The 16,714-nt window shown below is 37.2% G+C and overlaps 1 protein-coding gene across 5 annotated transcripts in view; it reads right to left on the bottom strand.

Moving 5' to 3' along the window:
* Nox4 (NADPH oxidase 4) overlaps window positions 1-16,714 on the bottom strand; it is an 87,903-nt gene that overhangs the window by 27,650 nt on the left and 43,539 nt on the right. For all 5 annotated transcript variants that reach the window (XM_050127236.1, XM_050127232.1, XM_050127233.1 and 2 more), the window contains 2 exons: window positions 16,554-16,616; window positions 10,681-10,741 (listed from right to left, as the gene is read on the bottom strand). In XM_050127236.1, the coding sequence (XP_049983193.1) occupies window positions 10,681-10,741; window positions 16,554-16,616 (124 nt within the window). The remainder of the gene's footprint in view (window positions 1-10,680; window positions 10,742-16,553; window positions 16,617-16,714) is intronic.

The following is a 16,714-nucleotide window of genomic DNA, read 5'->3' as shown; positions in this document are numbered from 1 at the left end:
GATGCTTTTTACAATAATTTTATGCTGAAAGATTAAATTATTTTATAATGCCGACAAATCTTTCTTATTGTATACTTTACAACACTTAAAAGCAAGAGATTATAGCAATCATGATATCCAACAAGACCTTTGATATTCTCATCACTGCAAAGACGCAAGAAGGTATCAATGAGACATGGAAACGTATGCATTTGACTGTTTATAGTGATCATTTCATAGTATATGACAAATATTATATTGTATAACTTGATTATACACAATGAATTTATTAAATAAAGTTAACAACTTTAATAAGTCAATCACCCTCTACTCATAGGAAAGCATGAGTTCAGCCTGATGTCTTAATTTTAACTCATTAGAGGTGTTGAAAGAAGGCCGCTTGTTGGTTCCAAGCTGCTCAGCCCCGAAATAATCACACAAAAACTATATTAATTAATTTACTTCTTGGCCCATTAGCTCTAGCTTCTTTTGGCTAACACATCTTAATGTAACCTAGCTCCATTAATTTGTGTATTGCCACATGGCTGTGGCTGTCTGGGTAAAGTTCTGGCATCTGTCTCCAGCAGGGTTACATGGCTTCTCTCCCACTCAGCCTCCTTTCTCCCAGCATTCAATTTAGATTTCCTGGCTTACCTAAATTCTGCCCTACCTACAGGTCAAGGCAATTTCTTTATTCACCAATTTCTTTATTCATTTAGTATACATTTAGAAGAACATGACTCTAAATATCTCTGCTTGCCTTGTCCAGCTTGGTTTATGCCTGCCTCCTGACATTTGATCTGTGTAGTACTTATTGCATGCTTCTTTTAATTAAATGAGAAGAAAATAAGCTAGTGGTGATGTAGTCAGTAGACACATTTTTTCTCAAATTCCTCTTCAAAGGGCTTGTTGCTTAGCTCTAGAAATGGCAGTCAGACACACATCATGACCCTTAAGCTCCTTCTGCGGTGATCATATGTTCAAAGGCAATGATTTCCCCCAGAACAGTTCCCAACTCCAAATGCAGAAAGTAGGGATCTTCCAGCCCTATCCGAACAGATCCGATTATCAATATTTGTTCTAAAGCCTATTATAAATGTATCTGCATTGGATTGACCCCGTATAGCAGCTGCTCAACTTCTCTCAATCCAATAAATTCTTGTCAAGGTATTGATTTTTAACAAGAATATTACATTAAACAAACAAACAAAACACAGCATCAGTTTCATTGGAACACAACTTGCAAAAGATGAGACTGGCAGGCCTAAATTTTGTACTGAGAGGTTCTCTATGAAATTTGCCACTAGGTGAAACACACGTGCATGCTACTAAGAAGGACTAAGGTCAGGAATGAACTATTTCCCATATTCCAGATGTTTCATAAACATCTGAATTGTATATTCAGATGCTCACTGTTAAAAAAAAAAAAAGTCTTCTCAGACACAGATTCCTTGGAACAGGTGCCACTATCTGATATGGCTGAAAGGTTGGTACAATGCAATTCCCTCCACTTTTATAGCACGATCAAAACCATTCTTTTTACTAGAGGCCTTGAACTCCCTTTTGAATCCATTCTTACTCGTTAGACTTAGAATTCTAAGAGGAGAGCCCAATTTCCCTGTGATGTCGTATCTGGGACTCAGTGAGTAAAAAGCAAAGTATAAGGCATTATAGAAAGACACCCACTTATTCGTCAATGCTAACTCTGTTATTCTGTAAGCTCAGAACTGCAAACTTTGCGGAACATGCTTCTTGAACATGTTGGTTATTAAGAAATAAAATAAAAGAAAGAAAAGAAGATGAGTAAAGTGTTAGGATATCCATAGAAGAAACCTTTCTAATCCATGGAACTACAAGACAAGCTAAATATATTTGATAAAATTCTTCCTTTTCTCCCTCATCAATAAAGGCCAACAAACCCTAATGGAAGACAGTTGAGAGTAAGATCAATATTTAGGGAAGCTGGAAATTCCTTCACATTAAACATTTGTTTTTCTCACACAACAAAACATTTACTGAGCGGTTCTTATTTGCACGTTCTATGAATAGAGAAAATTCTCATCAAGGCAACTCTGCTTATTGCAGAAACAAATGCTCAAAACAAAAACAATTTCACAGTCGTTATAGACATGTGTTGATGGGGTTTTAAAGGGACTTACAAAATTACTTAAATTACTTAAAGAGGGAAAGAGGAGCATTACTTCTAGTAACTCAAAATTAATGGTTTTCAAGTTTTGATGTTTATTTTCCTAGGAAAAATATGCACATTAATCTTAGCAAAACCAATTACTTCTAACAATGGAAATTAAAGGGCAGACATAGAGACAGCCATATAAACTGAAAAGAGATAGAGGATAAATTTTCTGTTCTGGAGAATTTGTTTAAATCAAATAACTTTGTTCATTACCATGGTAACTAGTGCTGAACAACAATGGCTTCTATTTAAAGTATTGCTTTCAAAACAACATTAAAAGCATCCATAATAGACTACTTTGGATAGATCAAGAAATCTAGATCTAGAGAAAGAACATTTTCTTTTTACATTTATAGCCAAACCTTCTCTAACAGAACTCAAAAGGAAATAGACAACAACTTTAAAATAAAAATGTCAGCTGCCCATTTGGATTTTTATGAAACATCCTTTCCACAAATATCAAGGCCATTGTGAAAATAATACAAAACAAAACCTTATTTTTCTGTCTTATATACAGGCACACAAAACAAACTCAAAACATACTTTTCAAAAGACAGCAGAAACGCAAAACATGTGTAACCAGAGCTAGTAATTGAGTTATACCTGCTGAACCTGAGAAGAGGCGTTACACCCTCCCTGCTCTGGCCATAACTCCTGAACTACATTCCTTTTAGATTCTCTCAACTATATGAAAAGGTATCTACTTTCACTAATACTTCAGATAGAGATAAGATATTAATTCTAGCCTTTGCCTCTCTGAAAAGATTTATAATGTGACATCTATAATGAGCAGAGAAATGATTAGAAAGAATTTGTGTGTTGTGGGCAAGGAAACTAAACATCAGGCAGAGCCTGACAACCCACAGGTCTGCTGGCTAGGAGGAGGTAGAGACAAAAACCAAACAGAAGCATTGCAGAATCAAACTGCCATCCAGTATTGTTTTGATTTCTTGGTTTGCACAGTTTTCTTTCCAGACAAAGCACTCTGTTCATTTGTCCTCCCTCCCTTTTTTTCCTTTCTAAAAACAATCTTAATTTACCTACCAATCCTAGTTCCCCCTCCCTCCCCTCCTCCTTCTCCACTTAACTCCCTCATCATACCCACTTCCAAAACACTTCTCAGAGAGGATGAGGCCTTCCATGGGGAGTCAACAATGTCTGTCACATTACTTGAGGCAGGATCAAGGCCCTGTGTATCTAGACTGAGCAAGTTATCCCTCTGTAAAGGGAAGTAATTGTCTCACCTGGTCTTATAGCCATTCAGTCCCAAAGAATCACACAGGGGCTTATATTAATCATAAACTGTTTGGCCTATTAGCTCAGGATTATTATTATTATTATTATTATCTAGCTCTTACAACTTAAATTAACCCATAATTCTTGTCTATGTTTAGTCACATGGCTTGGTACTTTTTGTCAGTAAGGCATTCTCATCTTGCCTCCTCTGCATCTGGCTGGTGGCTGACTCTGCCCTTCTTCTTCCCAGAATTCTTAGTCTGGTCACCCTGCCTATACTTCCTGCCTGACTAACAGCAAACCAGCATTTTATTAAAATAATATGAGTGATAAATCTTTAGAGTGTATAAGAGCATTATCCCACAGCATCCTTCTACAGGGAATGGGCTCCAAGGAGCCAGTTCATGCACTAGGACCAGTATGTATCCCTTTCCTTCTAAGGATTACATAGTGAGAATAAACCACACCTAACATCTGCACGCCACCACACCTGCTACGATTTCAGCACCACACGTCTGAAGGGAGACAATGCAGTATTATTAGAGGGAAAACTATTTTCAATGGGCCTGTCCACTTTTGAGGGAAGCAGTGATAAAATTCTATCCCCGTTGGACCCATTATTCTGCTTCCTATTTGGTAAGCGTACAATTTAAAGACATGGAATGAGCTTTTGAAAACTACAAACAAACTTCTTGGCCTCTAAACACATCAATGATTCGCTGTCTATAAATGGATTTCTCCTAAGATGTAAATTCTCTTTTATTGCTGTGGAGGCTATGCAGTAACAAGAAAAGCACCGACAAGGGCAAGAAAGAAAACACAGATTCAGGAAGAGTGAAAGCAATTATCAGAGGCACTCTTGGATAAACACATTACTGCTACTAAGTTTCCTTCCACACAATCTACCTTCTAAGGAAAATGCTCTACTGAACAATTGCCACAGCAAATACATTGTTAAACAGTGTTGGCACTGAACAAAAGTAACACCTCAAAATGATCAAGGCTCAGCTTGATACTAATTCAGTTTTGGCTTTCAGCACAAACTCTAATACTACCTACGCTCATATTCAAAAAGGAATAGGCAATTTTGTTCAGGACTCAAAGAAAATGCAAGGCTGTATGTGTGTGTGTGTGTGTGTGTGTGTGTTTAAAGTGTTCTTGCCTAAAACCTGGGCTATGAAAATTAATACCATGAAGTACATGGTCTTTTGAAATCTATCAAAACCAACCCAGCAGTGTGCCTTTTGTGTTCTTAAATATAGGACACACTGGATATAGACAAGGCCTAAAGAAAATCCGTATCAGGGAAGAGCAGCAAGGAAATAGTGCTGTTCTAGTGGACTGGACAGTTTTCCATAAGCCCCCCAATTCCTCCTTCATCTGCTTTCCTACTGCCATGTCCTCTTTTCTTTTAATGCTGGTCTTTAATCAAATTCTGCCCAGGACTTAAGGGCCAACTCAGAAGCTCAGTCTTTGAAAAGGTCTTGATTGATCATGCTGAACAGAAAAAATATTTTCACAGAATTTCCTCAGCTCACAGTTTGATGACAAGAGAGAAATTATATACAATGAGCGCAGCCCATGGGGTAAAGATTCTTCATCGGCCCTAGGACAGAAATTAAAGTCCAGTTCCTTTGGCTTAGCATTATTTTTTTTTATATTTGCAAAGAAAAGCCAAAAGATCTCGTGTGTGTGTCTTAGCTCTCCCTCTTCCAAGACCTTTGAATATAAACCAACTGCTCAGCCCCATGAACACAAGACCACTGTCTAACGAGCATGTATTTATTATTTCTCCTTGCTTGTTTTTTAAGGTCCACTTTGGCCATACAAATTCCTTATATGTTTTGGCAAGCGTCTGCATTTTCTCTTAAAGATCTTAGCATATTAGTCAGTTTTTAGCAGTTCCTAATCAAGTAATTCAAACATTAACTGCCAGTTTGAATAAAGTTTGGATGCCAGTTTTGTCTATTTTATACTCCTCTGGTTTTTGCTTTATAAAAATCCTCTAATCTGTGTAAAATAAGACTTTTATGCACTGGGTGGAATCAGTGGCAGACCATAGCTTTTTATTAGGACAGGTGTAAGAATGGGGTAATGGAAGACTAGTCTTGGTGCTCCAGTGAGCTTGTGCCTGTTTGTTTGTTTTCTGTTCTCTTAGCTTGAGAAGGATCGACAGCTGGGAGATGCTGGAGTACGGAATTCCTGTTTCTCCAGGAAGACATGTGCAGTAGGTTCCCATCAGGCTACTGGAAGCCCAAAATGGTGAGAATATTTCCATCTAGACAGATGGTCCAGATATGCAAACTTATTTCGGCCCTTCTTTTGTTATATGAGGTTAACTGGGAGTGGCTGTCTTCAGGATACTTGGTCTAAGGTGGCTTCACTGCCTAAACAACAGAATGCTAATGACTTGATGCCTCAAAGTGTTAAAGCAATTAACTGTTTGAATTGTCCTTTGTATCATGTTAAAGAAGTTTTTTGTTATACCACAGTACTATTGTGGTAATGTGGATGATTTCAGTATTCACCGGAATGCCCTCCTGGTACTATTCTATGGTTTCTGTATTACTATTTTTCAGGCATCTTTGTATTCTTTACTTATATTCATAAATCCCTATGCTCCTACCTTCACAAGAGGAGCTTTTGTCAAGGCTGGTCCCCTGATAGCTACTCACTGGCAGAATAGTTTCTCCTGAAGGCAGGCTGCTGAGGGAGAAGAATGTTCGGTACTTTTTTAGGCAGTTCATTTTTTCCAAGCCATTGACAAAAGTCCAAGATTTTTCTCTTAACGTTTTGTTATGAAGACCTTATAACTCTCAGAGACAATAAATTCGTGAAAGCACGGACCTCTTGGAGACTGGGTATCGCTTAGCCTTGCCCACAAGGAGGTTCTTGCTGTTCATGGAGCTGTTCTACCCAGACACTGGGACCATGGAGTTCAGGTGATGAGTCCCTCTGTGGAAAACTCCTGGAATCCTCTTATCAAGATTACATGAGGGAGGGGATCTAGCCTGGCACATAATATCTCTGACACTAATCCAGAAAAATGGCTGATTTTTTTTTTTACATGGTTCAGCCTTTTCTATGTTGGCAGCATACACCTTCTGTAATGATTCAGCCCCACAACATGGCTGACACTTCCGGGTTCCGGGGCCAAGCATGTGCGGACAAGCCCTCAGGCAGAAGTGCCTAATGGGTGCCAGGAATCTTTATTTTATTATTTTATTATTTTTTATTGATTTTTATTGAGCTCTACATTTTTCTCTGCTCCCCTCCTCTTCCCTCCCCTTCAACCCTCTCCCAAGGTCGCCATGCTCCGAATTTACTCAGGAGTTCTTGTCTTTTTCTACTTGCCATGTAGATTAAATCTTACATATGTCTCTCTTAGGGTCCTCATTGTTGGCCCCGGGAATCTTAAAGGACCTGTGTGACCCCTGTGCAGCATGGGTGCATCAATGTATGACACCGCTATATGAGCCCTTGTGCACATGTGTGAGCTCCGTCATCTGCGTAAGATGTAACCACCCCATCCCCCTGTGCAGATGCACAGGCAGCCCTTAAAAGCTGGAGGCGCCATCTTCACACCTCTCTCTCTCTCTGAACACTGACCTTCACTAGGCCTGTACACCCCCCCACCCAAACTTTATTATGTTTAAAATATACAAAATATTGTTCTGTTCCTTTAACTTTTAAAGAAAATTATTATTTTTATGTGTATGTATGTTTCACTTGCATATATGTTTGTGCAGTACTTGAGTGCCTGTTGCCTCTGCAAGTCTGGGGAGGGTGTTTGATCTATTAGAACTGGAGTTACAGATAGTTGTCTGCTGCCATGTCGTTGCTGGGACTCAAACCCAGATGCTCTGAAAAACACAAGTGCTCTTAATTGCTGAGCCATGTCCAGCCCTCCTTTAGTTTAAATGAAGTGAATATCGTGATTGTTTTATATTTGCAACCTTAAGACTCTTACCTGCATAACTACATTCAATCTTGCTTTAATTTTGTTGCTTTTAAATATTTCAAATTTCTGTAAGTTATTTTTTGAGATTATAATCACATAATTTTCTGCTTCCTTTTCCTCCTTCCGATGCTTACCAAATGCCCCTCCTTGCTCTTTTTCAATTCAAAGCCTCTTTTAACATTAATTGTTGGTCCATATGCATGTGTGTGTGTATATATATATATACATTACATATAAATATATTAATAAGTAAATAACTTTGTTTTAAAAGTTTTAATTTCTTTAGAGAACAAGAGTTCTCTTATTATGCTTTCATTATAAGAAAATGAGTAGAGCCCACCTTTTTGTCTGCGAGGTCCTTGGAGCCTGGCCCTGCTCCCTACTGTGAAATGTAACATCATTTTTCTTTCAAGCTCAGGATTCTCAACCATTTTCCCTTCCTCCTAAATGCACTCCATTTAAATAAGTACCTCCTGATACCACTAGGTAGAACCAATTAGGACCAAATGAATAATCCTTGAGACAGATTTGAAAACCGTGCCTTCGACCTGGCTCATCCTCCTACAGCCTAGAGAAAATGTTTATTTCATGACTGATTATTAGTCTCTGCAATTTATTTTAGCTCTCCCCTTTGCATGGCCTTTACATTTGGATTTAGTGGTAGTATTCAGGATTATTTGTAATTTTGCAGTAACGAAAAGGCCCCAATCTTCCCTGAGGATCTATTGGCAGCTAATGGCTGCTAGGGGAGGCAATACCATTTTCTTCAGTGCTCAGCCTACTGATGCCTTGCTCATGCTCTAATAAGTCCCGATCATGCTCTAATAAGTCCCGATCATGCTCCTATAACTGGAATTAGATTCATTGAGTCACGCACGAAAAGAAGATTGGAATGTAGGAAGATGGCTGGTGGCGGGGCTGATGGAGATGGACGAGGGCAATAAGGAAGAAAAGAAATACAATTCACTGTATACAATTAATGAAAGTTAAAAAGAAATATAAGTAAATTGAAAACCTGTTCATAATACCACGATTCTGTGAATTTATTAAAGCTACTTGAAACAAAAGCAAACTGAGCATTCAAAGTCATTTTTTTGTATCATGTGTTAACTTATTTTTTTATATTATTATTTTTTTAATTACTTATTTATTTATTAAAGATTTCTCTCTCTTCCCCACCGCTGCCTCCCCTTTCCCTCCCCCTCCCCCAATCAAGTCCCAGTCCCTTGTCAGCCCATAGAGCAGTCAGGATTCCCTGCCCTGTAGGAAATCCAAGGGCCACCCACCTCCATCCAGGTCTAGTAAGGTGAGCATCCACGAAACTGCCTAGGCTCCCACGAAACCAATAGGTACAGTAGGATCAAAAACCCATTGCCATTGTTCTTGAGGTCTCAGTAGTCCTCATTGTCCACTATGTTCAGCGAGACTGGTTTTAACCCGGGCTTTTTCAGACCCAGGCAAAGTCATTTCTACTATATGGAGAATTATATATATATATTTTTTTCCTGAATATGTTGTCACCATAAATTAATGTAATTTAGTGTGGTTATATCTAACTTATAAGGAGAATTACAAATTTAAGAAAGTACTTAACATACAAAGCACATGCCCTTTCTTAGTCTTTTCATGAAAAATCAGCAGGATGGAACATGAAGCATGCTTTATAGTAAAATAGACACAGACAGATGCAATAGCTAATATTTTGCGGATGTTTGTAACATTTCTTATACTGTGGTTGATTGGTTTCATGTTATCAAAGCAAATCCACAGCGATATATTGTCCTTATATCCCTTTGGATTCTATAAGTTAACCATATCTAATGATTATTACAAATGATAATAGACAATACAAAAATTTTATAAACATGAATTAATAAAAAGTCATTATGTGACACATATAACAGGCACTCTATTTAATGTCTATCTATGATTACCTACCAACTGGTTATTGAATTTGTCCACAGCAAAAATTTAGACTAATTATGTGTGGACACTGTGTACATAACACTTTTGTTATAAAAATTCAAAACCTTTTAAAAATCTACTATTTAAACCATTAAAATAACAGTAAAATGCTGATGCTGAAATTATTCTACAATAATCATATCTAGCACAGATATTTTTAGACAGAATGGTAATCAAGATAGCAGTCTGGGTTCATATGTTTGAAACAGAAATATGATAAATTTTGGAAGAGAAACAAAATGCTAATTCAATTCTTTTGACTAACATTATCATTGCAGAAGGAGAAAAACTATCTTGCACACTTGAGGCTTCATGACTTCTCTAAATTTAATGGGTGACTCATGCAATCAGAAGATGCAACAAATGCGGACAAGTGTGAAACTTGGTGACTTCTCTCCTGCTATGCAGCCGTTCCAGTTACATCGTGTACATTGCGTATAGTAGGCTTCTCTCGGAAAGATAAGTATGGAATAATCTTTTCTTTATTTCCTGTCTGCTGCCCATGGTAGAGCACATTTTATCACAGCAAAGTCAATGCTAAAATCCACAACAAGGATCTGAGCGATGGCCGTAGGTAAAAGTGAGTGCACTCAAACCTAGTGATCCAATCGAAACCTATTTTGGAAGGTAAGAACATTCCTCCACTAGCACACAATGACTCCAAATGCACACTAGGGCTTACACGCAGCTTCATGCATGCGAGCACACACACATCATAATCCACACACACACTAATAATAAGTCATATCCCTTAAGAGAAACAAGCTTGTGATGTTCAAATTCTTATCTTATATCTCTGTCACTTCTATACATAGTGCTCTGTTAATAATTTTAATTTTGGAGGAAAATTCATTAATTTCACATCTCTCGGGACAATGTTCTCATTTTTCCTCCAGTAATTGTAACTTTGTTGTTTCCTGGCAGTTAAATCTCCTTTTGAAATATTGTTTCAATGAGGGACAGAATTATTTAGGGCTTCCCAATATGCATGCTTGGCTCCATTATGTGAGAAATGTCTTACTGTCGGCAGAATTGAACTCATTGAATAGAATGATCTTGTATTTCTCTCAATATTACAGCACACTGAGGGCAAAACTGACAATATTAAATGCTCCCGGTGGAGATAATTAAAATAAATATTAAAGTAATTATTTATTTTAATGAGATACTAATGATCAAAAATAACTGAGAAAAAACACTCAAACATAATAGCTAGTAAGCGAAGAAATAATTAAACTGCTCAATACCTCTGTAATTTTCCATATATTGGAGTATTTATTTTGTTGATATATTTTGTCATGCTCCATTCTTTTCAAGGTATTTAAAACTCTTAAATGGTACATACCTGTCCAGTCTCCTACTACTTTAAAGTGGACACCAAATGTTGCCTTGGTTTCAGTAGGACACTGAAAAAAAAATTGGATTAATTGTTATATATTAGAAGTACATGATCTGATCAAAACTTTTATTCTGATAATAAGTCCCCAGATCAACGACTAATAGAAAAAAAAGGATAAAATTTATATGATAGAAAAAGCAATGCTATTTGATCATTTGGACATCTGAATTGTTCTAAAGATCCATAAATAACATATAAAACAAAACTACAGACAAAATTTAATAGCATATTGTATTTAACTATAAATCCTGTTAAAATATCTTTTGAGACAAAATATAGGAGCCATAAGGAAGAACTAAGCACTGAAAATAATGATATTTGTGTGTCATATTCAAAGGCATCAGATATTATGCATCGTGAGAAGTCAATGAGCAAAATATTCTAAATATGATATGAATTTCCATGTCCACTGTGGCACTGGTCAAAATACATTTAATATATTTTGTCTTTAATTTTCAGGAAAAAAAATCTGTTTGACACCTGTAGAGACCAGTGAGTTTCAAAATGCAGGTAAAACAGGATTATTCTATGGTTCCAGAATACATTTCATCCAGTGATGAGAAAATATTTCCCTCATTTTCCAGACTGCTAATTGCTCATTTACAATCCCCAAATTTAACGTTTTTCGATACTGGATATTTTTTCCCCAATCCATTTGGTAGCGTTACATAGCCTGAAGTTATGACAGGACGTAAAGTGTAAACTTTTTGCCATGACAGTAAGAAAGAAGTATTATCCTAACGACTCTCCAATTGATTTAGGAGTGCTGGCTAATGTCCCATGGTAGGGACTCACATAGGAAGGGCATATACCTGCTAAATCACAGGAAACTTAAATATAACCTAATGATTATGGATAAAGATTATCTGATAGTGACCACTCAGATTGATTCAAGTACAGTGCAGGACTGTGCTACTAACCTAGCCATATAACCTTCGATTAACAATTTGCCCTGATTACAGGATATGCCAGGGTAAAGATGACAAGAAATTATGGGAATGGCCAAACAATGCCTGGTAATCCAGTTTGAGACCCATACCATGAGAAATCAGAAGATCCAAGCACAAGAGTTTGCGTGGGAATGACCTAGGCCCTCTGAACATATGGTAGAGCGATACTTGATCTTCCTGTGGGACTCCTAACAGTGGGAGCGGGAACTGTCTCTGATGTGCTACCTGCTTTTTGGGGACTCTTTCATTCTACTGTGTTGCCTCATCCAGCCTTAGTAAGAGAGGAGATGTCTAGTCTTACTGAAAATTCATATGCCATGGCTGGCAGATACGTGCGAGGCCTGCCCTTTTCTAGAAAAAAAAAAAAGGAAGAGAAAGAAAAAAAGTGGAATAGATGGGCAAGGGAGAGCAAAGGTTGTGGGGAGAGAAGGGAGAGAGGAAAAAATATGATTGGGCTGGAAAAAATTAATTAACAAAAAATTAATAAAAATATACTGGAGAATCTTAGCTCTCTGAGACAGGAAGCAAGAGCTCAGATTCAAAGATATTTAAAAGTTTCTGTCTATATTTCTTTGTTACCTCATCTCTCCCAGAAGGGAAAAAATAGGGAAAGTACCATTCCACAAACTCTAAGGCAAGCAGAGGCAAAACACACAGGGGACTGGGTTGGGTACCAATGGTCCATTGAAAACAAAGAATGGGCTGCCATTCATTTATTGAATAAGTAACACAAGATACTGCATGTAATGTCCAAATATTATAATTGAAACCGTGTTCCTAAAATTCCCATCACAATCTGAAACCCAGTCCAAGATTGTCTGTTTCAGTCAATAGACCTCTAATTGTTTAGGCAGAAACTGAGATACGAAGTTTTAATTAAAATCCAGTTTCTGGGAGGGGGGGAGAGCAAGTCCTGACCATTTACACTTCAAAATGAAAATGGATTCAGAAGCTGGCCCCTCTCACCATCTCCAATGTCAACACCACAGTCAAAGCAATCATCACACCTCTACTAGATGACCTTCCTATGTATGTTTTTGCTCCTTTGCCTACTCTTTTTTTTCTTTTGTGTTTTTTCGAGACAGGGTTTCTCTGTAGCTTTGGAGCCTGTCCTTGAACTAGCTCTTGTAGACCAGGCTGGCTTCAAACACACAGGAATTCATCAGCCTCTGCCTCCCGAGTACTGGAATTAAAAGTGTGCACTACCACCATCCGGCTTCTTTGCCTACTCTTAATGTAGCAAACAGAGTCTGTTCCAAAGTTATACCCACAGGAGGCCTGGCCCTTTCTAATCAGAAATAGGAGTGGGTTGTGGGGGGCAGGAACGGGGACAAAGGAGAAGAGGAGGAAATAAGAGGAGAGGAGGAAGGGGGAAGAGCAGTCTGGTATAAAATAAATGAATAAATTTAATTAATAATAAAAAGTAAGTCATCGCACCTCATTTATCTATACTGGCTATCCGGTGGATGCTTTATCAATCAAAAGAAGGGCCTGAAATATCTGGGAACACTTAGTGATGGGAACCAGAATTTCAGAACTGGAAACACAGATGGGTCGCCAGAGAAATATGCACAGCTGTAAAGTAATAGGGGTTCTGGGAATGGACCACAGTGCATCGTGATCTTTAGAGCTCACGAGGATGACAAGGAGAATAAAAGAAATAATATGGAATCAATGTCAGAGAATGAGGAAGAAAGCCAGATAAATCGATGTCCTGGAAACAAAATGAAAATTTAAGTGTTTCAATAAAATGGTCAGCTGCATAAAAAGGTGCCGAGCTCTGAAGACCATTAAGTACTGGAAAATGGTTACTGTATTTAACAGTAAGAGGGCAGTGTGCATCGTGAATTATCTTCAGGGAATAGGGCTGTGGACAAATCTGAGGGTAAGTAAAAGACTAAGAGAGGAAAATCAAATTTGACGAGCTAGACAGTAGCCAGAGGGCAGAGTCAAGAAGGAAGTACCTTCAGCATTTTTTCTTGATACCTGGAGGTGAAAGAAGTATCAGAAACTATAGACTGAGCCAAGGGTGGTGGCACAGACTTTTAATCCCAGAACTGGGGAGGCAGAACCAGGAGAATCTCTGTGAGTTTGAGGCCAGTCTGGTCTACAGAGAGAGTTCTAGAACAGCCAAGACTACACAGTGAAACCCTGTCAAGAAAACAAACAAAAACTACAAACAAAAAATAAAAAAACTATAAGAAACAAACAATAAAAACCAAAAAACCCTATTTACTGAATTAATCAAATTAATATTAACTAATCCATTTGTTCCAAACATGGTACATTATTTAAATCACATTTATCACAGGGGCTAGGATTAGCCTCTGAGGAGACATTTCTTTTCTCCTGGAATACAGCCAAAGAGCAGGAGTTAGCTGATGTTTAATTCTCAAAAAACTCAAACATTTTGCTGGGTTCCTTGGATACTAATCACTGTCTGTGGTTTGCATCGCTGTGCAGAATACATAATGACACATTGCTCCTGGCAGTCTACCTTCTCCTCATCCATCTTAGTTTCTAGAGCAAAAAAGACTTGGGGAATAGAAAAGTAAAACAAGGTTTAAGAATTAAGTAGATGAGATTAAGGCAAACCATCAAAGTAGTTGACACAGACTTTCTAATTATATATAATGTCATAAAATTTAATAATTAACAACCATAAATTTTTGTCTTATTTTCTTTAAATAAAAGAATACTCCCAAAAGTAACTGTTTAGGAGATAAAAAAAAAAAAAAAAACATGCCACATAGAAATGATGAAAGAGCAGGCCTGCTATGTAAAGTGTAGACAAAAACAGGACTGCCACTGGAGTCTGACTCAAAACTTACGTGAAATCAGGTTATTCAAGCTTAAAAAATAATGAATAATATAACCTAAATTACAGATGTCAGAAAAGCATGTTTATTACTGAATAAAAATAATACTGAAAGGACATGGATGTATTCACATATGCTTCAATGAGTTAACAATGAAAAGGAAGATTGTGAATTATTTCCATAAATGAGAATTGATTAGAAGTATCAAGGGACATAACATCTACCTCAGCTAAAAATGAGAGGTGCTATATTGTGTAGCAAGTAGAACATCTTATGCTTTCTTAAGTCTTGGCTTTTGAAAACTTCATTTTGGATTTAATTTTGTAAATTAGAAAAAAAACATAATAGAGTTTTGGCAAAAGAAAAATACAAACATATTATCATTACAGAACACAGCTGGGAAACACTTGCCAAGACTCACTGAGTAGCTTAGGAACCAAGTGTAAAATTTTATATAGGTATTAAGTCAACAAAGGTCTAATGAGGGAAAAATCATAAAACTTGGGTTCTGATAAGTTTTTCTTATCAATTATATTCTACAATGATTTTGTTCCCTTCAACAATTTTTATTTTTGATCCTCCAAATGTAATTTGGACAGGAGATGTTGAAGCTTAAATATATTAATAAAAGGGACCTATATGATTAATTTCAGATTCTAAAGAAGGAATTACTTTGCAAAAAATATTGTCTTGAGATGAAACTTGTGATTGACATGTTATGCTGCCCAGGTTTTTCACTTTCCTTTCAATCTTTCCCCACTTTCACAATCCAAGCATTCAGTAACTCTCCTGGCTGTGGGGATGGCTTTCTACTGGGACTTTCCCCAGAAACTTATACTCATTCCAAAAGTTTATTCCTCATCCGTGTCTAATTTCCTTGTCCTGGAGGCACCTCAAATTCAGAAACAGGTCAACCGGGAGATAAAAAGTTTTGGGCCCCTGACTTCATGTCAGACAACTGTGGAATAAAAAGTCATCTGGAGAACTCTTAGTTAGCCACTTTGAGATCTCCTCTGTTACTCTACCACATTGTTCAAGTTCTGGCCGCCTTCCTGTCCATCAAGCCTTCCTGGATGCTGTCCTGAGCATAGTTCCCAACAAACTCACCTCATGCAATATCTCTCGTGGTCTTCATTTTAGAAGCTTTACCTTTTGTTCCTTTGCATTTATCAAATTGTCTTTATAATTGCTTTTATTATTGTGCTATTTTATTTTTTCTTCTTTCCACTCTCCTTAATATTCTTATCAATCATCTGCTGTTTCCTTTATTTTATTTAATCCTGTTTCTCTTACATTTCCTTCTTACATACCTGATTTCTAAGCATAATTCACACATGGAACACCACAAAATATTTTTGGAGACAGAAATTCATGCCATTTTCATTGTCCTTGAACTATTTTTGCCATGAATGACCTTGAATTTAGGATTCCCCTGCCTCTGTCTCTGGAGCAGTGAGACTGCAGGCATGTACCAGCATGTGCAGGGCACAAGGTTCTGGGGAGAGAACCCACCAGCGTTTCATGCATACGAAAAAGGCACTTTAACAACTATCAACATCCCCCTGTCCATAATACACACATGAAAAAATGAAACAATTGTCTGCACATTAAATTAGTAAGTTTTATAAAGTTTTAAATAAGTATAATATATACTTATTTAAATAGTAAAGAATGAGAAAATAACGGACAACTAAGAGTGACAAAGTTTCTGAACAGAAAACTACAGTTCTTTGCAAGAAACAAATAAATACAATAAAGACAGTTTACTAAGACATGAAGGGAACCATGACCCTACTCCAATAATTTTTAGAGTGACGTCAAACCCATACACACACAAATACACACGTCTGTTGCACATATGTACTCACTCCTATAAATACATACATATACTCAGACGTGTGCACATGTATAGACACACATACGTGTGTACACAGACATGTATGCACACACAGGTACACAAATACATATGCCCATATGTGTACATGCACACACACACACAAAACTGCTCTGCATTCTAAAATTTTTAAAATTCAAGAAATGTATGTCTTACCATCGTGAGAGTAAATGGGTGGTTTTCTAATGCTGATACACTGGGACAATGTAGAATAATATACTAAAAAAGCAACAAACAGATAATGTTTTAAATGATCAAAAGAGAAATGAAATTATTGCAAAACATCTGTCTACTAATGTTCAAAAACTACCTAACGA

This window comes from Alexandromys fortis, unplaced genomic scaffold (assembly GCF_014885135.2).
Source record: "Alexandromys fortis isolate MF-2015 unplaced genomic scaffold, M_Fortis_MF-2015_v1.1 scaffold_272, whole genome shotgun sequence".
NCBI lineage: Eukaryota > Metazoa > Chordata > Mammalia > Rodentia > Cricetidae > Alexandromys > Alexandromys fortis.
The sequence above is the reverse complement of the archived record's forward strand: the minus strand, read 5'-3'. Positions and strand labels throughout refer to the sequence as shown.